The 21205-nt window shown below is 37.7% G+C and overlaps 4 protein-coding genes across 11 annotated transcripts; 3 read left to right on the top strand and 1 right to left on the bottom strand.

Annotated features, from left to right (window-relative positions):
• The first annotated feature begins 367 nt into the window (after nt 1-367).
• On the top strand, nt 368-9981 carry LOC112196076 (mediator of RNA polymerase II transcription subunit 25). Of its 2 annotated transcripts, none has more exons than XM_040517921.1 (15): nt 368-687; nt 3119-3149; nt 3710-3773; nt 4397-4527; nt 5084-5293; nt 5393-5458; nt 5798-6008; nt 6243-6310; nt 6455-7240; nt 7406-7459; nt 7884-7912; nt 8126-8194; nt 8307-8391; nt 8870-8956; nt 9290-9981. In XM_040517921.1, exons 1-15 carry the CDS (start codon nt 590-592, stop codon nt 9833-9835), a joined length of 2535 nt encoding a protein of 844 aa, XP_040373855.1. In that variant the 5' UTR covers nt 368-589; the 3' UTR covers nt 9836-9981. The 2 variants fall into 2 exon arrangements, with proteins under 2 accessions (XP_040373855.1, XP_024192132.1); XM_024336364.2 differs by having other exon boundaries at nt 370-687; nt 9311-9981.
• Nucleotides 9982-10038: 57 nt separating this feature from the next.
• LOC112196077 (lysine histidine transporter-like 6) lies at nt 10039-13503 on the top strand. Of its 3 annotated transcripts, XM_024336365.2 has the most exons (9): nt 10039-10164; nt 10861-10966; nt 11071-11216; nt 11331-11714; nt 12155-12548; nt 12637-12742; nt 12835-12926; nt 13028-13096; nt 13187-13503. In XM_024336365.2, exons 2-9 carry the CDS (start codon nt 10940-10942, stop codon nt 13283-13285), a joined length of 1317 nt encoding a protein of 438 aa, XP_024192133.1. In that variant the 5' UTR covers nt 10039-10164; nt 10861-10939; the 3' UTR covers nt 13286-13503. The 3 variants fall into 3 exon arrangements, with proteins under 3 accessions (XP_024192133.1, XP_024192134.1, XP_024192136.1); XM_024336366.2 differs by lacking the exon at nt 10039-10164 and having other exon boundaries at nt 10816-10966; XM_024336368.2 differs by lacking the exon at nt 10039-10164 and having other exon boundaries at nt 10819-10966; nt 11074-11216.
• A 1445-nt stretch (nt 13504-14948) lies between these two features.
• LOC112198488 (ATP-dependent Clp protease adapter protein CLPS1, chloroplastic) lies at nt 14949-16739 on the top strand. 4 transcript variants are annotated; one of them, XM_024339618.2, is made up of 3 exons: nt 14949-15056; nt 15740-15890; nt 16163-16739. In XM_024339618.2, the coding sequence occupies exons 2-3, from the start codon at nt 15790-15792 to the stop codon at nt 16422-16424; spliced, it is 363 nt and encodes a 120-aa protein (XP_024195386.1). In that variant the 5' UTR covers nt 14949-15056; nt 15740-15789; the 3' UTR covers nt 16425-16739. The 4 variants fall into 4 exon arrangements, with proteins under 4 accessions (XP_024195386.1, XP_040374476.1, XP_024195384.1 ...); XM_040518542.1 differs by having other exon boundaries at nt 14950-15056; nt 15726-15890; XM_024339616.2 differs by having other exon boundaries at nt 14955-15056; nt 15646-15890.
• A 450-nt stretch (nt 16740-17189) lies between these two features.
• Nucleotides 17190-20264, bottom strand: LOC112198487 (GDT1-like protein 4). Of its 2 annotated transcripts, XM_024339613.1 has the most exons (13): nt 20103-20263; nt 19947-20015; nt 19372-19431; nt 19210-19257; nt 18967-19055; nt 18851-18887; nt 18725-18760; nt 18377-18445; nt 18249-18293; nt 18107-18168; nt 17924-17996; nt 17716-17808; nt 17190-17549 (listed from the first exon to the last, which is right to left on the bottom strand). In XM_024339613.1, the coding sequence occupies exons 1-12, from the start codon at nt 20118-20120 to the stop codon at nt 17746-17748; spliced, it is 669 nt and encodes a 222-aa protein (XP_024195381.1). In that variant the 5' UTR covers nt 20121-20263; the 3' UTR covers nt 17190-17549; nt 17716-17745. The 2 variants fall into 2 exon arrangements, 1 of the variants encoding a protein (XP_024195381.1); XR_002935993.2 differs by lacking the exon at nt 18107-18168 and having other exon boundaries at nt 17197-17549; nt 20103-20264.
• Nucleotides 20265-21205: the final 941 nt, after the last annotated feature.

Genomic DNA, 21205 nt, shown 5'->3' with positions numbered 1-21205 from the left:
AGATTTTAGATATTGCTGTAAAATAAGAAATATATTAGAGTTGGAGAAGAAAAAAATGCTAAAATTTTGACTTTTACTTTCTTATAATATAGAAATTATAAAAAAAACTATTGGAGTTGCTCCAAGAGACACATTTGTTCTCTCTCTCTCTCTGCCAATCTCATTATTAACCATTTAAGGATTATTATGCAAAATCTGTTTAAACAATTAACTCAATACCAAAAATTACAAGATGAAAGAGAGTTAATGTCAACATAAATATTTACTTTCCATCATGTACGGATACAATGCATTAGCAAAGCCTCCAGCCCTCCACAGCCGAAACGCAGCGTTTTGGTCTCGGTCCAGCAAGACTTACCGTTTATAGAGAGACTCCCAGGTTGGTCTCGAATTCCCTGCTCTACATTTTCACCACAGAAGAAGAAGAAGAAGAGCCCCAACCTGTTCTCACTACTAGTATTCCTACTAGTTGGTGGGAAATTCAAACGTCCCCGCCTCATACGGCGGCGTTTCGTCTTCCGATTCCGTCTCCGGCTCTCTCAGCTCTCGCGCATTTCTGAGACGGTTGACGGTCTTCGCCAACCGCACGATGACGGAGAAGCAGTTGATCGTGGTCGTTGAAGGCACGGCGGCCATCGGGCCTTACTGGTCAGCCGTCGTCTCCGATTACGTCGAGAAGATCATCAGGTCGTAATTTCTTATACTCAGTCTATCGTTTTGTTCGTTGAATGGCTAGGGTTTCGGTTTCTCTCTCTTTGAGTCATTTGATTGCTATTTACGCTTGAATTGAACTTGATTTTGGGAATTTCGCTTTTGTTACTTGAACATGCTCACTCTGTGATTCGTTCTTAGGGCTGTGAACTTGGAATCATATAGTTTTAGTTCAATTTTGGAACTGGAGGTAGGGTATAGAGGAACCTGATAGAATTGTTTAGCATGAACTGTAGAATTTCCATGTGACCATATGAAGGCATGTCATATTTATGCACTGTTTGACCATATACAGCTAGTGACGGAAGCTGATCTTAGGGACTCCGATCCAGTGGGTGATTGTTTCTGCGGCTTTAGAAAATTGGAGTCATAATTGTAGTTCAGTTCTGAGTTGGCATATTTAGGAAGGTGATAAAAGTGTTTAATGAACCATTGAATCCCTATTGATAAACTAACCATACATAGACTAGGCTTAACTATAGAATGTACCAAGTTTGACTTTGAACAACTAGTGATGGAAACTGGGTTGTATATGATATGTACATTATTGTTGTAGATGTGAGTTCAACTAACAAAGCTGTCCGACTTGAATTAGAAAACTTCTAAGCTGTGGTTTTTATAAGCTCTCTGTGGAAGAGCTGGACATTTATGGTAATTTAAACCTAAGTTTGACATAAATGTAATACATGACAAGTCATTAGTTATCCTAAATTCACTCAGAAGCTTGCAGGCAGTGAACACCTCCGCGATGCTGAACTGTTGCTTGTTGACAAGTGATTTACTGAGCCAACTGTCCGTCTCCTCCCGCACTCAAATATAGGAGAGGAATAATCCTCAGACATCTTGGAGCTGGAATCATGCTCCATTTTATTGGAGCGAGCATACTGGTGCAACATCTATAGTCGATGTTTTGACCCCTTTTATTATCATTACGTTATTATTATTATTGCTATAATACAGCAATTAATCACTTAAATCTTATATGTGGTCGATAATGCATAGATAGTTTTTCCTTTTTGTTTGATAGTCCATAAAGTTAAAATCTTTCATAGACATGTCAATAACTAGAGAAAAAGGAAACACGTGTGCTGGTCAATGAAATTAAGATAAATAATCCCGAGGTTGCCAATGCAATCCCAAAAAGGGGATCCCCAATTCTATCACACAGAAACCTTCATGGCTGAGAAACAACTGATCATCGCTGTTGAAGGCACAGCAGCAATGGCCCCCTTCTGGAAACCCATTGTTTTAGATTATTTAGACAAGATTGTGAGGTCTGGTGATTTGTTTTTTAGTAATTTTTCTATTTTCTCCTCGAGTATTCGCTGAGTATTCATGAATCGCTTTTCTTTTCTCTCTCCATTTTGATGTAGGTTGTAGAAATTGCAAGTTCTCATATCATTTTAAGGAGTACTTTTGAATTGTGATATATGTTTTTTGATCTGTCTTGTATCCTTATCAGTTCTGTAACTTGTGAGATGTGTAAGTCAATTTGGCCGATTAGTTGTGAGATCCAGCAGTTTAGGTTATCTCATTTTCAGCTACTACCTGCACAAAGACAAATCCTTGGAAATCTCCTTTTTACATATTATAATAATATTTGGAGAATAGTTAGTTACTTGAAATGGTCAAAAATTGACTAAAAATCTTCTGATGTTTGTTTTTCCTAAGAGATTTGAAGGATGCATATAGTAGTAGGCTTAAACAAGTAACTGTTCTGGCAGATTGTGATTATTGCATTTAAGGACTACCTGGAAAGATTGGAGAGTCCTAATATCTTGTTTAGTTTGGTGCACAAATAAAAAAGACAGAAAGAGACTTGTATGCCGAATAGCAGTATCTTAATTGTTTCACGAGTTTACCAACTGCCATCTTTTAAGTTGATTTTTTTTCTCATACCAACTAATGTTACTAGTAATCATTTTGGGTATGGTCTAGGTCATTTGAGTACTGTCATGCAACCAGATTGTAAGTTCTAACAGTTTCTGGCTGTGTTTTCTATCTTATAAACTTCTGGATGTTGGGGTATATACCAGTTTCCAGAAAACTCATCTCAGTCATACATTCTTGGTATACATAGTTCTCCTCAGTTGTATAGATGATGGATTTTATCAGGCTCAGTTTCCACCTATAGTTTCTTTTTCTTGCACATAACAAACCCAGATAGCGATGGTTAAGAGCTCAAAGAGTTAATAATTGGCCAGCTGTATGGCACCTTATTGCGTTTATATTTGGAAGATTAACGATGCTGATTAATTCTATTCCTCTTTCTAGAGGCATTTATGAATTTTAATGTTTATTAAACATGCCATTGCTATACTCTCAATATCATTTGTACCGTTAACGTGGATGACATTGTAGGTAATACTATATCTATATGCCAGTTCTGATTTAGGTTTGCTTGCAGGTCTTTCTCTGGAAACGAGTTAAGTGGTCAGGTATACTTCTTTTTTCTACTAATATACTTGAATCTCCTTTAAGGCATTAGAAAATCTCTCCCTGAATTGGACTTTATATTTCTTGTCTATCTTTATATCTGTATTTGAAGGCATTCTTTAAGAACTCGTAATTGGTCATGCTGTTTAAAGAAGAATTTTTTATTTTGGTGGGGGGGGGGGGGTTGTTAATTGTTCTTATATTCTTCAGTTGATCTAAAGTCAGCCTTTTACATCAGAGCACTAACTTTATCTGAAGATGTATCCATGTTGTGTTTGGCCTGTGGCAGATTGCATTTAGGTGTCATCCATTGCCTTTGTAGGGTTCAAGTCAAGCAATACTCCTTGTTATTACTTAGGTCAACCTGCAATTTAGATGTGTTTAGTGTTTGTGCCTTCTTTGACTAGATTCAAATAATACATTGTGAATAATAAGTTATCAGTTGTCACCAGTCGTAAACCAGCAACAGTAACAGGAAGATAGCATTAAGAATTCCTCAATAAGTTTAGTTCTATCTTGCTAGCTGTATTTGTACTCACGCATTATTGCTCTGGAAATGCAGAAGCCCTCCACTTCTATTGTTGAGATGTCTTTGGTCACATTCAATACTCATGGATCTTATTCCGGTATGTAGTTTTACTCACTTTATTAACTATTACCCAATTATCACTTTGTAATTTATAATTTCTTCTGGGATGACAAATTCTTGTGGAATTAAGATTCTGGCTAGCATTCCTCCTGTATACTAACACCATTCAAACCGCTGATACAAAGTCAAATAATTCTCTAGTAAACATTATACAAGTGTAGTTACTCTTTGTGCATGATATCGCCTTGTCTATATGCAACTTTGATATTGGAACACAAATAGATGCATGAACTGAAAAAAGAAAAAAGTTTTTCCCTTCCTCTTAGTAGGAAAACTTGGCTATAAACTGGAAGTTTTTCTAGTAATAACTATCACTTCGTAAGATATATCATGCCTTGCCTGTTATGAATTTTAACTGAAAAAGGAAAACAGTTTTTCCTTTCTTCTTAGTAGGAAAACTTGGCTATAAACTGGAATTTTCTCTAGTAATAACTGTCACTTATGTAAGATATATCATGCCTTGCCTGTTATGAATTTTAATCGCATTGCAGCTGGATGATGCGCAGAAAATTCAATGTCTTCAGTGTCTTTATAGACTTCCACATTTTTACTGTAATCTGTAGCTTAGTATCTTTATATAATCATACATACTGAATGCAGGTTGCTTGGTACAACGGAGTGGTTGGACAAGAGATGTTGATCGTTTCTTACAATGGCTGTCAGCTATTCCCTTAGCAGGTGGTGGTTTTAGTGATGCTGCAATTGCAGAAGGGCTTTCTGAAGCCCTAATGGTATGCCATTTTAGTCCGTATTAAACCACCTATATGTATATGTTTATAGAAAAACTAAAGTAATGATGTATGTTGGCAGTGCTTCCATCTATACTAAAGCCATAGGTATACATGCACTCATCCACATGCATACGTATGCATATGTTAAATTTATTGTGTGAGATATTAATATCTTTGTTTCACTGATGATATTAGTTCATGGGAGAGATGAAAGCATGTCTTACTGTTAAAGATAAGTCCATGGTACAGATGCAAGCATCCACATGCATATATTAAATGTATTGTGTGAGATAAAAATCTTTGTTTCACTGCTGACTATTAGTCCATGGGAGAGATGAAAGCATGTCTTACTGCTAAAGATAAGTTCTTGAATTAAAAAGCGTACAATTTGTTTTATGCAAAGAATTTGGAGAATTGAGTTAAATTTTAACTTACAAATAGTATATGCTGTAATCTTTTGATTTTTTAGAACTAAATTGAAGTTAAGGATTGTAAATGATTGCATTCTCATTGTAATGTGCTTAACATTTACTATTCTTACTGATGCATTACTCAGATGTTCACTAACATTCAAAATGGAAGCCAAAATCAACAAAATGTGGATTTTCAAAAGCATTGCATTCTTGTTGCCGCTAGTAACCCTCATCCCCTGCCCACTCCAGTCTATAGACCACAAATTCAAAATGTGGAGAAGAGTGAAAATATTGATGCACAAACCGAAAGCCGTCTGTATGATGCTGAGGCTGTTGCTAAATCATTTGCACAGGTAGTTTGTTCCTAATGTTTATGTTAATGTAGCTGTTCCTTTTCTCATGAGGGTGGAACTTCATCACTATGGGCCTTAATTCTTTAATTTTCTATCCAGTGCCTTGTTTCTCTGTCAGTCATCTGTCCGAAACAGCTTCCTAAACTCAGAGCCATTTACAATGCGGTATGATCATGGCTTAACTCTATTTATCGTCCTTCATTTTAAGCTTTTGCCTACTTTATTGTCTGTATATCTTGCTAAGTCAGCATCTTGATGAAACTTTATTTGCAATAGTTCTCTGGTGAGCTTTAGAGCTGGACTCTAAAAGCTTAGACATCATGAACCAATATTATAGTTCCTTTTCTGGTATCATATACATTTAAACACTAGCTATTTTGTTAATGACATGCAATGAATGTTGACGATACAATAGGGAGATGGCTCAAATATTGCCAGACTGAATATTTTGTTTCCAATTTTCACTAGAAACTGGGCACGATTATGACCATTTTGCCAATGCAGGGAAAGCGCAACCCCCGGGCAGCAGATCCACCGATTGATAATGTGAAAAACCCCCACTTTCTCGTTCTAATCTCAGAGAATTTTATGGAGGCGCGGGCTACTTTAAGTCGTCCCGGAAGTACAACTTTGCCCTCAAATCCGAGTACTGTAAAGATGGACATAGCTCCTGTTGCATCAGTGACAGGGCCACCTCCAACTTCTATGCCATCTGGTAGTATATGCAGTCGATATGCTCATCCCTTTTTGTGTTGCCATTTTATTATACTAAACATTAGTTATTTTTTGTTTTATTCAATGAAAGTTTTTTTTTTTTTGAACATTCAATGAAAGTACTTCTGATTGGGCAAAACAGAAATGAAAATACTTATCCTTAGTTAGCTTTTGTTTATCCAGCCATATTCGTGACTTAACCCCCTTTCTTTTGTTTTCTTTTTCAAATTTTTAGTGAATGGATCTGTTATGAATCGGCCATCAGTTTCTGTTAACAATGTGCCTCCTGCGACAGTGAAAGTGGTAAATTTCTTAGTCTTCCATTTGGTTTTCATGCTTTATTAAAATAAAAATGAAGTTCTTTATGGTTTTTCTCCTTATCGGAATCACTCAAGTAGTTGTAGACTTCTGATATATATATATATATATATATATTTTTTTTTTTAGGAGCCAAGCACTGTAAGTTCAATGGTAGCTGGACCTCCTTTTGCACACGTTCCATCTGTTCGTCCTCCTTCCCAAGGAGTTCCAACCTTGCAAACTTCTTCACCATCTTCTGGTGAGATGATTACAAACAATGAGAGTGTGCCAGATTTGAAACCTATAGTGAGTAATGTGACACATCAACTACGTCCTGTGGGTAGCATCCTCAATAATATCTCTCAAGCACGCGTGATGAATTCTGCAGCCTTATCTGGAGGATCTTCTATAGGTCTCCAAAACATGGGTCAAAATCCTATGGCCATGCATGTATCAAACATGATATCGAGTGGAATGGCATCTTCGGTGGCTGCTACTCAAAATGTATTTTCATCTTCAGGGCCTCACACTCTTGCACAGGTTGCTCAGAGCACAGGTCTTAGTTCATTTACTTCAGGTACTTCCAATGTGTCTGGAAATTCTAACCTTGGGATGTCGCAACCAATGAGTAACCTCCAAGGTGGTGTTAGCATTGGCCAATCTGTTCCTGGCATGAGTCAAGGAAATCTCTCAGGACCCCAGATGGTTCAAAGTGGCATTGGAATGACTCCAAACATGATGAGTGGCCTTGGTTCATCAGGTACCTCCTCTGGAACTGGGACAATGATTCCCACTCCAGGCATGTCTCAACAGGCACAATCTGGGATGCAGTCACTTGGTGCAAACAATAGTTCAGTTTCTAATGTGCCGTTGTCACAACAGACGTCAAGTGCTCTGCAGTCTGCACAATCCAAATATGTGAAAGTGTGGGAGGTAAGTCTAGTATATACTTTTGGAAAACAAAAAAGTTGGGTTTGTAAATTGCTGGTGGAAACATTTTAATGTTAGATAGTCAGGGAGATTTTTAATTAATCATGACTTCCAGGTTGGCTCTCTATATGTGATTCTCACATGTTATTGGATGATCAACACATGCAGGGAAACTTATCTGGGCAGAGACAAGGGCAACCTGTGTTTATTACTAGATTGGAGGTATGTATCCCGATGCCTCATGAATTTCCCTTTCACACCTTCTACACTTGTTAAAAGGATTCCAATCCTCTCCTCTCCCCCACCCCCGCCCCCGCCCCCAGTTAATAAGTTTACACTGTTATATTATGTTCATATACTGTTGTGTGCCTTTTACTTTCAACTTCTAGGAAAATTGTTGGTGACACACATACATCTGCAAGTTTTTTCATTCCACTAGTGATTATTTTTTCAAATAAGCATGTGTATGGCAATGATGCCTATTGGAAAACATTTTAGTAAACTATGAGGGAGTGTCATCAAATAAACCACAGAGATGTCTGTTTCAGGACCTAACCACATGGAGTGTTTCACCCATTTATCGTTTACAATAACACCAATTACTCTGTTGGTCAATATATTCACAAAGTCTCTCTCTCTTTGTCAGGGATACAGAAGTGCTACAGCATCTGAGACGTAAGTCATACTTGACTTGATTTTTGGCACCTTTATTAGAAAGCTATTGGATGATATGGTGAATGTGTTTTCTCAAGTAACCTCCACTGTCAGAGTCCTGATTCTATGCAACGTAGTATGCTGGCCCTATATTAAATGTCCTTAGTGCTATGTCAAGAACATATTTAGGGCATCTTAGCTATTTTAGTTGACATATGTCTTTGCACTCCTCAGGCTTGCAGCAAACTGGCCACCGACAATGCAAATAGTCAGGCTCATATCTCAGGATCACATGAATAACAAGTAATTTTGGTTTAGTGAAAACTTTCCCTCTTGTATTTTATCTATATATCATCCAGTCGAGGTGTTTGTCTCTGAGTTTTCCTGATTATTCCAAGTTATTATATTATTTCAGGCAATATGTGGGAAGGGCAGACTTTCTAGTATTTCGGGCAATGAATCAGCATGGATTTCTTGGGCAGTTGCAAGAAAAGAAGCTTGTAAGCTCTCTCTCTCTCTCTGTGATAGTTCCTTTCTGTTAACCCCAGTGAACATATTCCAATGTGAGTGTACATGAAATTTTGAGCTTTTCATTACATTCTGGACCTTTTCTTCTCTTTTTCTCTTTTTCCCTTTTGGGGGGTATGGAATAAAGTAAGCACCTTCTTTACTGTTGAATAAGAGGATTTTCAACTTTGCCCTCAACATTGAAAGGACAAAATAATTCCTAATATTTGTTCTAATCCTGTTGTGATAAAAACTATTCTCTTTGAGTTAATTACTGGTATTTTTGGCTGGATAATGCTCACCTTGAAGTGGGGTGATTTCTGGATTCTGGTGCTCATTCATTTGCAGCTTCAGGGTCAAAGCTAGTCAATGTATTCTATATTATTTGATTAGTCTATTGCAATGTAAATAAGAAACTAATGATTATTTTTCTTATACAAACTGTCTTAAAGCTGATTTCCACTTTTTCAGTGTGCTGTCATCCAATTGCCGTCTCAGACACTACTGCTCTCTGTTTCGGACAAAGCTTGCCGCTTGATTGGAATGCTTTTCCCAGGGGTGAGATTGTTATGTACCTATGCCAGTTTATTACTGCTTTGTGATTCCTTTTTCAAAGTAAAGTTTTTACTGCCACCACCCTGAGCTTGTAGATCCTCAACATAGATGTGAGGCACCTTCAATATCAAAAGCAACCTGCAAAATGAATAGTAACCCTGTATTTCCGGGAACATGGGAATCTTGCCTGTACAAGTTGCTTTTGATGCTGAAGGTTCCATGCATAAAATGCAATTTTTATTTGTATTTTGTTCCAATTTAAATGGAGGCCTGTGGGGTTCTCCAAAATGAGGTTGTGGCTCGGCATTGTAACTTTGTTTTAATTTCTTATTAAAGCTAAGTCTACCATCGGTTCAGGATATGGTTGTGTTTAAGCCACAAGTAGGCGGTCAGCAGCAGCAGATGCAACAAATGCAACAACAGCAGCCGCAGCTACAACAGATGCAGCAACAGCAACCACAGCTCCAGCAACAACAGCAACCGCAACTGCAGCAGCAGCAGCATCCACAAATGCAACAACAGCAACAGCAACCGCAACTGCAGCAGCAGCAGCATCCGCAGATGCAACAACAGCAGCAGCATCCGCAGATGCAACAGCAGCAGCAGCAGCAGCATCCACAGATGCAACAGCAGCAGCAGCAGCTTCCGCAGATGCAGCAGCAACAGCAGCATCCACAGATGCAACAGCAGCAGCTCTCGCAGCTCCAGTCACAACAGCAAATTCCACAACTGCAGCAACTGCAGCAACAACACCAACAGCAACAGTTGGTTGGGGGTGGAATGGGTCAAGCTTATGGTCAAGGCCGGTCACAATTACTTTCACAAGGACAAGTTTCATCACAACAAGGGCCTAATATGCCCGGAGGAGGCTTTATGGGTTAACAACAGTGTTGCTTGTTAGAAGTAGTAGTATAGTAGACTGGCATATTTATATATTAATTTTATGGATCACAGTTTTATCTAAACAAGTTTCATATATTTATATATTTAGCACTAGCAAACATGCTGGTGTTCGATGCCTTGATCAATGATCCCCGTTTTAACACACATGAGGGAGCTTATGGGAAATGACCAAGGGCTTAGTAGTCTAGTACTACTTATAGATCCTGGGGAGCCAGAAGGGTAGAGAAAATGCCCTGAGCCAATGTTCGGGAAAACAGACGAAAACTAAAGCAGAAGTCACACTTCTCGGTCCACGGCATTGCCTGTAGGTAATTGATAGGGACAGTTTTTCTGGGATATCTGTTTGTAAAATTCAATCCCCAGTTGCATTTCTAGTACGGTCATTATTGTAAGTGATATAAACATGACGTTAATTCGGCGTAAGATTAGCTTTAATTTTGTGGTAAGCAGTGGCTTGCAGTCAGTTCTGGCCTCCCAAAAAGAAGAAGAATAAGACACCACCAACAAAGCATGAAGAGCATCCTTTGCCTTTAATCATCACCCCCTAAAACTAACGCCCTCTTTATAAAGCTATTGTGTTATACTGATTGACATTAGGAAGGATCCATTCACCCACCAACATACAATTTTCATCATTGGTCTTTAAACTAGGATAAAAAAAAAAATTGCATAAAAGGTCTTTTATGTGAAAGAAAATGGATAGGTGAGCTTCATGGTGTTTTCAAAATGGGGTCCTTAGATTCCTTGGTTTGGGTCATTTAGTGGGTGGAGTATATCACAATTTTTTGCTTCAGTAAACTAGTTCAGTAGTGGGTTGCCATCTTTTTCCAATGTATACAAAAAGATTGCTGTCTCAACTTAAAATATTTACTGCTTCCTGCATGATTTGATTTCCTCTACTTATCTGATTAATCTAAAAAAGCACTTGTGGGGGTAAGCAATGCACGTACCCAACTTTTCTTTCTATGTTCCATTAATCTAACACTTTGGCTTAGCTTTTTCAGGTCACTAAGCCCTATATAGATGATGATGATCACTGAACTCCCACACTGAAAGTGCTTCTCTGTCTTCCTTGCTAAAAAGATGGTTACAACTTCTCCTCCTCCAAAGGTGAGCATTACCACCCTCTAGTTAACTAACATCAATCATACACTTGGTACTTGTTTCTCGATTCTCACTCTTTGTTTGTCTGATTTCCATGTTCCAAACTCTAGCAGGAAGCTCTTTCAGATAACAAATGGAAGGAGGAGGCAGACACCACGCGCCGAGCCAAATGGTGGTACTCCACCTTCCACACCGTCACCGCCATGATAGGCGCCGGTGTCCTCAGCCTACCATATGCCATGGCCTACTTAGGATGGTACTATACTGAGCACTACTCAATCAAACTACTTAACCAAACAGGGTTCTTGTGCTTATAGACCACTCACCAAAGTATTAAAACCTTTTTACTTCATTGTTTGTTCTATGTCAGGGGTCCAGGGACAATGGTACTGGCAGTCTCTTGGTGCATGACCTTGAACACAATGTGGCAGATGATACAACTCCATGAATGTGTTCCAGGGGTTCGCTTCGACCGATACATAGACCTTGGTCGACACGCCTTCGGTCCTAAACTCGGGCCATGGATCGTGCTTCCACAGCAGTTAATTGTCCAAGTTGGGTGTGACATAGTGTACATGGTCACTGGGGGAAAGTGTCTGAAGCAGTTTTTGGAAATGGCATGTTCCAGTTGCACACCAGTCAAGCAATCCTACTGGATTTTGATCTTTGGTTCCATTCATTTCGTCCTCTCCCAGCTTCCCAATTTCAACTCTGTCGCTGGTGTTTCACTAGCAGCAGCTATCATGTCACTAAGGTATAGAGTTCTTTGTCTAACTTCTAACTCCAACTTTACTCTTGGAATTCAATAGAGTCCATCGAGTAGGTTTGATTTGTTGCAACTCCCAACTGAGAAATGTCTATTAGTCGCAACAAATCTGTTTGTAATAGGATTATAGGAAGTAATCGCAAAAAGTTACTAAGACGCAAATTCTTAAGTTATGACCTTTATAAATTAATAATACTGAGACTTGGGACCACCTTAACTATATTAATGTAGCGATATATCAATTTATTGATGAATTAATTTAACGAAGTTATACTGTAGCTTTTATTAGCAGTTTGTTGATCATATAGTCCTACTCATTACAAAGCACAGCATCATTAACTCTTTTAGTTGGCTTTGATGCAAATTATCACCAAGAAAAAAAAGAAAAAAAAAACATGTACTCATTTGAAGTTCTTATTATTGTGCAGTTATTCAACAATAGCTTGGGCTGGTTGCTTAAGTAGAGGCCAGGTCGACAATGTTAGCTATGCATACAAGAAAACTAGCCCAGCTGATTACATGTTCCGGGTGTTCAATTCCCTTGGTCAAATCTCGTTTGCATTTGCTGGACATGCTGTGGCTCTTGAAATTCAGGCCACAATTCCTTCGACTCCAGAGAGGCCTTCAAGAATACCGATGTGGAAAGGTGCCGTCGGAGCCTATTTTATCAATGCAATTTGCTATTTCCCGGTGGCCCTCATCGGCTACTGGGCTTTTGGGCAAGATGTTGATGATAATGTTCTAGTAGGTCTCAAGAGACCTGCTTGGCTCATTGCATCTGCAAATTTAATGGTTGTTGTCCATGTAATTGGCAGCTATCAGGTAAAAGAGTACTACTACGCTCACCAAATTTGTTTATCAAATTATGTTCGCTACCAACATGAACGTGACTGAAAAATTGCATGTGTAGGTTTATGCTATGCCGGTTTTTGACCTGCTAGAGAGGATGATGATGAAAAAACTGAACTTCCCACCTGGAGTGGCACTTAGACTAGTTGCTAGATCAGCTTATGTTGGTCAGATTCCCATTCGTTTGCGTAAATCATAATATGTGTTTAATTTTGATCAATCATCTGACCAATACCTCAAATACTTCTGTCTCTTTCAGCATTCACATTGTTTGTCGGAGTCACCTTCCCTTTCTTTGGAGACCTTCTTGGTTTCTTCGGCGGATTTGGTTTTGCCCCGACTTCATACTTTGTAAATCTTTCTCTCATTAATTCACCCTCTCTTTTCTTTTCTTTTTTTTCTTACAAATCATCAGCAAGAAACTAATCATCTCAAGCATGAAAATTTTACAGCTTCCTAGTATAATGTGGCTGATTATCAAGAAACCAAAGAGATTCAGCACCAACTGGTTCATCAACTGGGTAAGCAAAATAGATCAATTTCTTTGGAACAATAGAAATATAAACACAGAAAAGTTGAGTGACATCTACTTACGACTCTGTTTTGTGCAGGTTTCCATTTTCATTGGAGTGTTCATTATGTTGGCCTCCACAGTTGGTGGTTTGAGGAACATCATCACTGATGCATCCACATATCGTTTCTACACTTAATTATAACCAAATCATGTCACTGATCGGACCAAACTCAAATATGTTATCAAGTTACTTGGTTATAGTCATTATACTTGAATTGTATGGATCCTGTCTACACCAAGCTACCAAGTAGTTCGTGCATCATTTTTTCTTTTCTCTTTTTCATTTTTGGTTGGAAACTTGTGGGTTTGCTCGAGCAAAAGCAGTGACACTATATATCAATTGACTTTCTGAGATGCACAATTGTCAAGAAAAATGGCGCAGCAAATTTCATATCCATAAAACTTTCTTTAATCTCTTCTTTGATACTAGAAGGGCTTTTCAATTTAATTTTTTTCTTTTTTTTCGTTCTTTCAATTCATTGCAAACAATGACACCACATTAAAGGGTAAACGACTGGGGAAGAAAAGTGAACTTTCAGGACTAACCGAGAGGAAATCTGAGAGTGTGCTCAAGTCGAAGTTGCCGAAGTATTGGATGTCGGAAAACCCACAGAAATAGGAAATTTTCATTCTAGATTTTTGAGGTCTGTCTTCTAAAAATTATGGTTTATCAACGGTGAGATTATGTCATAAGAAAAGATTAAAAAAAATAAGAGTCTTGGCATAGTTTGACACTTAGGAATGTCGTGAAAGCACTCGTGACATGCTGAAAGCCTGAAACATGTCAAATATGAAATTTTTGTGTGCCAAAATCCTAGCATTAGGAAAAACATGATTTTAAGCTGCTCCAAGTGATGGACCTAAAAAATCTCGACCATTTTTTTTTTTTTATCAAATGAACAACTTGTATAGCCTATTGTGAGTCGAACTCACGACCTCTCAGTTACAAATGTAAGACTTATACCACTAGACCAAATAATATTTGGCCAAAATTTTTTTTTTTTTTTTAGTTTTCTGTCTATGAAAAATGGAAAACAAAAATGGATCGAGATTTTTGATGTTCATCAGTTCTAGGATTTCTTAAAAACCATGGTTTTCCAACAAGGAGAATTTGGTGAGAAAGTAAGAACATGATATTTTGTCTAAAATTACATGTGCTATAATCAACAGTTTTGGGTGAAACGTACTCATGATTTGAAAAAAATTATTTAATTTATTATTAGTTTTTTTTTTTTTTCTAGAAAAGTTTTAGAGTCAATTCTTACAAGAATATTAGCAAATCACATCATATCTTTTTGTGTGCCTAGCCCCGCATGATGTCTGGAGTACTTTAATAGTTAGGGCTAGATGAGTCCCTGGGCCGGGTAAAGGCCATCACTCTTTAGGGCCCGCCCAAGCAGACCCATTTCACAGGCCTACCTCGTACTCGGAGGAAAAACAAAACTTTAAACAAGAAAACTGAAATGATTGTTTCTGAGAATGGATATCTTCACAAATGGTGTATGAAATTTAGGTAAATTTCATACACCTTGGTGTATCAACTTTCATAACTATCAGAATAGTGTATCAAGTTTGCTCAAATATTTCATTTTGGTGTACGCCGTTAAATTTTCCGTTATTTTTACCAAAAAAAAAAAATTCGTTATCTTTCCTTTAGTTTTGTCAGTTTTTTTTTTTTTTGGTAAAAATAACGGAAAATTTAACGGCGTACACCAAAATTAAATATTGGAGCAAACTTGATACACCATTCTGATAGTTATGAAAGTTGGTACACCAAAGTGTAGAAATTCTAAGTTCATACACCATTTGTGATGTTTTTCCTTCTGAGAAATAAAAAAGAGTCAGGGAGACTGCGGTATGTGGGAGTCTGCCCCTCTCACCTAACCACGCCTTCAATCCTAAACCAGGTTTTTCCCTCTGCAATCAATTCATACCCTTTATTCAGATTTTGGGTTTTGCATTCAAATCCTTTTATTTCATAAGCAGCTGTAGAACTAGATGCAGATTTTCTAGCTCCCTTAAATTGTTTACTTACTATGTGTTGAAATTGTTGCCTTCTAGATTTACAGACTAATTATGAAATTTATTTTTTGTACACTAGAATTTTCTATGTCTCCTGGGGTTTATGTTCTGATATGTTTGTGTGTAGCTTTTCATTGTTGGGGAATATGTCAGTTTTGCAGTTGGTAAGAAATTGCATCACATTTTCAGTATCTTGAGGAATAGGACAGATTCTGTTTTGGGATTTTTTTTTTATACCAGTTTGGGGTGCTTTCGCTAGATTTTCATTATATGTAGTCACTTCCAAAGATTTGGGTCTGTGCATTGCTTGTGAAAGACACATGTTGTGATTTTAGATTCTTTTGATGTAAGTTTCATGGTATTTGTTTCCTGATATACCTTTTTTCTGATATTGAACTGATGGCATCTTATGTTTTATATCTCTTTGGTTCTGTTTCTGTTGCCGTTCTCTAAATCAAAGCTTGGTTTCAATAGATAGTGCATTGCTGGAGTGTTCCCTTATCATCTATATATGGATGCCAGAATGGTTCTGAATGATGATAAACTTGTGATAGAACATGTTTAGCAGGAGACAAACACTTCCTTTGTAAAGGTCCATGCACCAATCATTGCATTCCCATGGATGTATCAACAGCAGCACCTGGTAAAGGAGGAGGATTGTTAGAAAGGCCTGTTATAGAGAAAACCTCTCCCGCTCGTGAGTCTGAGTTTGATCTCAGGTATAGCTTAATTTAAACCTCTCATGATCTTACCGACTCTTATAATATTCTCTTAGAAATATTGAAGCTATTTCTTTACATCAGTCATATTCACTGTCCAACTGTCTCAAGCTCAATCGTTTACAAAGTATTACAATCTTCATGTTCCTTTCAAGTTCACCTGGTTCAATTGGTATTCAATACCTGTTCTTTTTCTTCTAGGGTGCACTACACTATTTTTCCTTTCTTTGTGAAGTTAACTAAGAAATGTTATATAACTATCCAATTTTCAGGAAATCGAGGCAAATATCTCCTCCATACCGTGTGATATTGCACAATGACAACTTCAATAAACGGGAATATGTAGTCCAAGTGCTGATGAAGGTCATCCTGGGCATGACCCTTGACAATGCTGTTAATATCATGCAAGAAGCACACCACAATGGCTTGTCAGTGGTGATCATATGTGCTCAGGCTGATGCCGAAGAACACTGCACGCAACTCAGGCACAATGGGCTTCTGAGTTCGATTGAACCCGCAAGTGGGGGATGTTAATAAAATCAAGGTGCTTCCAGGAGTATCTCTGCACATCAGATACTGTACATAAGAACAATGCCCAATATATAAAATCTTCTTGTCCTGTGGTCTAATTGAGACAAGAGGTGGTATCTCAAATAAAAAGTTGTAGTTTACAGTACGTTAATAACTGGGATCAGTATATATCAGTTTATAAGAATTACTACATCTCCACTTTAATTTGTACCAAAGTGCAGAATGCAGATGGAATACCACCGGGAACATACTCTCTGGTGCAAGGAAAAGTGATACATTAATCGAAAGCAGAAACTGTTTCCAGCAAGGCGGTGTCTCTTAAAAGGCCTGAACAGGAATGTTAGACTTTCCCACAGGTGGAGGAGATTAAATGCACGTTCCGGTGAAGTTCTTTTCAGGAGTGGAGATAGGTTTACGAATTCTGTAACTGGGCTCAAGGGTTATATAGGCTCTCTTTATCGAATCCGTGCCTGTTTAAGCCTAAAAGTTGGACTTGGTTCATCCTCTTTGCTGTAAAACAAGTCTCCTGAAGGTCTGTCTGCTCATCTGTCCTCTTTCCTTTTTTTTTTTGTTTTTTTTTGAAGGGATCTGTCCTCTTATATAGTTTCACATATGGCTATCATTTGCTGTTGGTGAAACGATCACACTTAATTTTGTGATGAAATAAGAAACATATGTGCGGAAAATGGAAATATTTTGAAATGTGTTCATTTAAGGGGAAGAAAAATGTACCTAGGAGATACGATCCCTCAATATAACCCGCTTGGATTACGTTTTGTGGCCAATATTATCCATTATAATGTAAAGTTTCCATCCAGGTGGTGTCTTTGAATCATACAGGGAGGGGAGAAAAAGAAATGTTGATACGTGAAATTGCAGATCAAATGCTTTAAATTTATAGTCAAGAGTAAACATGCATGCAACAATAGTGTAGCTCCCACGGATGCGAGGGTGCAATATCGGCTTTGATCTTGTAAACAATAACTCTTTGAATCAGTTCCTTTTCTGATTGGTACACTGCTCTCATGTATGAATTATGATAAATGATGCAATCCTAGTAAGTTGTAAACACCCCTTGCGCAATGCGTAGATGAAGGTTCGTTAATTCAATGAGTCATCCTTCAATCCCTGAACAGAAGGCAGAGTCTTCATCAAAATTTGTATTCCCAATTGATGGACTTTCAACCAAAAAAAAAAAAACTGATGCACTGGACTATATATATATATATATGTGTGTGTGTGTGTGTGTGTGTGTGTGTGTGTGTGTGTATTCTACATGGTACTGCATACTTACTGATCATTAATCAGATCTAAGTATCAAGCCTCAACCCGAAAGGAAGGATTGGATTCCGAAAACAATGAAAAGAACTCCACCTGATAATGCAACCTGAAACATAACAGTTACAACTTACAACTTTGATGCTACAGATTGTCTACAGATATGATATACTATATATAACCAGGGCTATAATTTGTCTACAGATTCAGGTGTACGTAATTACAATTTTCTCAGATATCTGAGATGCCAAGCTCTTTCCACCAAGGACAGCAGCAGTGGTACACAACGCTTGTCCTCTGAAAGAAAAATTAAAAAGAAACATGATTCCTCACTCTGAAGAAGTAAAGAATTTAATTGGAAATAGCATAATGGAGCAAGACATGAGTACAAGGATAGGTTTTTTTACATGATTCCACCAATAACCACACCTAATGGGTTTTCATCTGCAGCCAAACCAATAGTAGCTAGCTGAAGGATAGCAAGTTTAGTACCAAATAGTGCAGAAGCAAAAATTCGTTAAAGATCTAGTCAGTTGGGCACATGCTCACCTGGCTCTTGTCACCCCATTCACCGAAAAAAGTAATAGAAAAGGCCTGCAGAATGAGAACGATTTCAGTGTCCGGTAATAGAAAAGGCCTAAAAAAAAATGGAATTTCATAATCCACAGATCACTAACCTTTAAAAAAATGGGTGAGAAGAATTGCAAGATAAATGAACGATTCTGCTTTTTGGATTCATCGTCATCCTGGAACGCCAAAATTTCCATAGTTACACAAATGAGCATAATTATTAATTAACTTACAAATGGTAATTTGATTTTGCACATCGTATTACACTATGGGGGACACAATGATAAATGAAATTAAAGATGTCTGAACACTGTCAACAAATATGCAAAACTAGCCAATTGAAACTTTGAAAGATTGAAACACATAATATACATGTGTGTGTGTGTGTGAGAGAGAGAGAGAAAGAGAGAGTAGCACTCATTCAAGTGCAAAAGATAGAGAAACTGTCGGATCACCTTACTACTCTGTTTGGTGGATCCCGCCTTGGCATCCTGATGAGTGATGACACCACACATGTTAAGTCAGAAAGCAGCTGAGTACCTAGTTGTAAGTAATGTAAAAGTAAAACTAGAAAAACCAACCAATTCCGCTTCAACTTCTGCAAGTTCATCATCACCCCTGTTTAGTAAACCAGAATTAAACTCTACCACAAGCAGAAAACAATGAACTGAAGTCCACAAAATAATAAATCCATTACCCGTCTCCTTTGAAAGCATCCCATAAGGACCATAGGCCGAACCCAAAGAACAACACTGTTGTTATGTGATGGGTCCATGTCCGCGAGAGCTGTGTAAGTTAAGATCAGAGTGTTTTCACTTTTCAGTATTCATATGAGAATAAAGAAGTAATACAAAGGCTAACAGAATGATCCACAACTTTAAATAGATGATGTAGACTATGTAGGCGAAGCAACTTGGGGTGGCAGAGTCAGAGTACTTACCAAATTTGGAGCAGCCCAGCCAACAAGAACAGAAAGAATAGTCATCACCTAAAACGCAACAAAAATTGAGGTATGTGATTGCTGAGTCTCCGAAAAAAAAAAACATCCAAGATCACACTCATAACTTGCTAAACATATATGAAGTGGCAAGAAAATGCTTACAATTAGAGCTCCTAGGCAACCAGACAAAACAAGTCTCCTGGGATGGCGCATCGCAAGGATCTTCAAGCAAACATCGCAATGTTAAACTACCACACAAAAATGGTATATAGATACACAGATACACACTGTTAGGATCTTCAACCGGCTTGTGATACTTACTCATACAACTTTCAAACAGAAACTCACAGAGACAAAAACATATACACACAATAGACAAATACATACAACATAAACACGCCTCATATCATATCGCATGGGCTCAATTCCTAAAGAGAAACTATTACAACAATAGACGAACATAACTCATCAGTATATCAAGTAGGTCGTCCCAAATTCTATGTTATCACGCAGCTGAAAAGTCCCGAGTCCAAGCCCTGCCTAACAGTCTGATACAAAATAATCTAGCAGAAACTATTGCCGTTCTTATTAGTATTGAAACCTACTGTTTACGACTCCACACCACCTCAAACTGAATCACCAATCACATTTAGAGTATCGAAACCTCAAATAAACACTCGGAAATTGGCAGCAAAATATGACAAAAAAAAGGAAACAAGTATCAAGTATGCACTGACCGCGGCGGCGAAGAAGGTCTTGTCGCCGATCTCCGATAGCACAGTCATCGCAAGTGACTTGGTGAAACCCTAATTCACAGAAACCACCCGCACAAATTAGCTCAAAACAAATCGAAATTGAAGTGCGCGGTCTGAGAAAATAGAGAGACGAATAACCTGGACGACGGTGCTCATTTTGACGGAGCGGAGCTGCTGAAGAAAAATCGACGACTATTTTTCTCGGCCGAGAAAGTCAGAGTTTCGGAGGCTCCGACTCTCTCTCTCTCTCAGAATTGGGGTGACTGGGAGTCTTAGAGTTCTCTCGGACCCGGCTAACTACTAGTGTGGGAGAATACAAACGCAGCTGAAGCGTGTCACGCGTGCGAAACTATTATTAATATAAAAAATGAAAATTAGAAAGACAACTTTTGCCAATTGTTATTGGACCTCAAAAAAGAAATAAAAAAGGTATTTAGATAATAGAATTAGATGCTCTTTCTACTGAACAGTCTCAACGTTGACTCTTCTCTACTAGAAGCATCATTTTTTGACGTCATTTTGGAGATTTTTGAATTTATTCTTTGGTCTGATCAAGTCATCAAAGGGGTATTTTCTTCTTTCTTTTTTGTTTAAAAAAAAAAAAAAAAAAAAGGCAAGTTGATGAAAGAGACTAAGAGAGGAAGCTTTCAAAGGGAGAATAAATATATTACAAAAAAAGTTGAAAAGAAAAAGGAGGTATGGGGTAAAAGTTTGTGCTGAGAAGAATAGGGCTTTATGGGGTTAGTGACCCATAGGTTTGTGATGAGAGAATACATTTGAATAGCATATAAATTGAAAGAACACATTTGAAGTTACATGCAAGTTGCGACATTTGTTCCTTTCATTTAAATGTATCATTTTTTTTTTTTAGTTTAATGTTGTTAAGTACCAGAAGCTTGCAAACTGAACAACACAAGATGAGAGAATACCTTCTGCGTATTCATTATTATCAAGTACAGGCATATATTAGGCAACTTGCCCGCGCGATGCTGCGGATTTATAAATTTTGTCTTAAAGTTTATATGTAATAGGGTAGATATGATAATATAAGAAATGTTAACTGAATATGTTATCGCTTTGCATATCATGAAAGCTGGTATTTTAATCTGGCTTTAATATGTACATGTTTTGAAAATGGAAGTGTTGAGTATAAGCTGGTATGTTAAGTAAACTTTTATATTTATGTTTTTCAAAGGAAAGAGATATTTTAACGAATTTACATATAAATTAAGAAAGTAGTT

Source organism: Rosa chinensis, chromosome 4 (genome assembly GCF_002994745.2).
Source record: "Rosa chinensis cultivar Old Blush chromosome 4, RchiOBHm-V2, whole genome shotgun sequence".
Classification (NCBI taxonomy): domain Eukaryota; kingdom Viridiplantae; phylum Streptophyta; class Magnoliopsida; order Rosales; family Rosaceae; genus Rosa; species Rosa chinensis.
The sequence above is the reverse complement of the archived record's forward strand: the minus strand, read 5'-3'. Positions and strand labels throughout refer to the sequence as shown.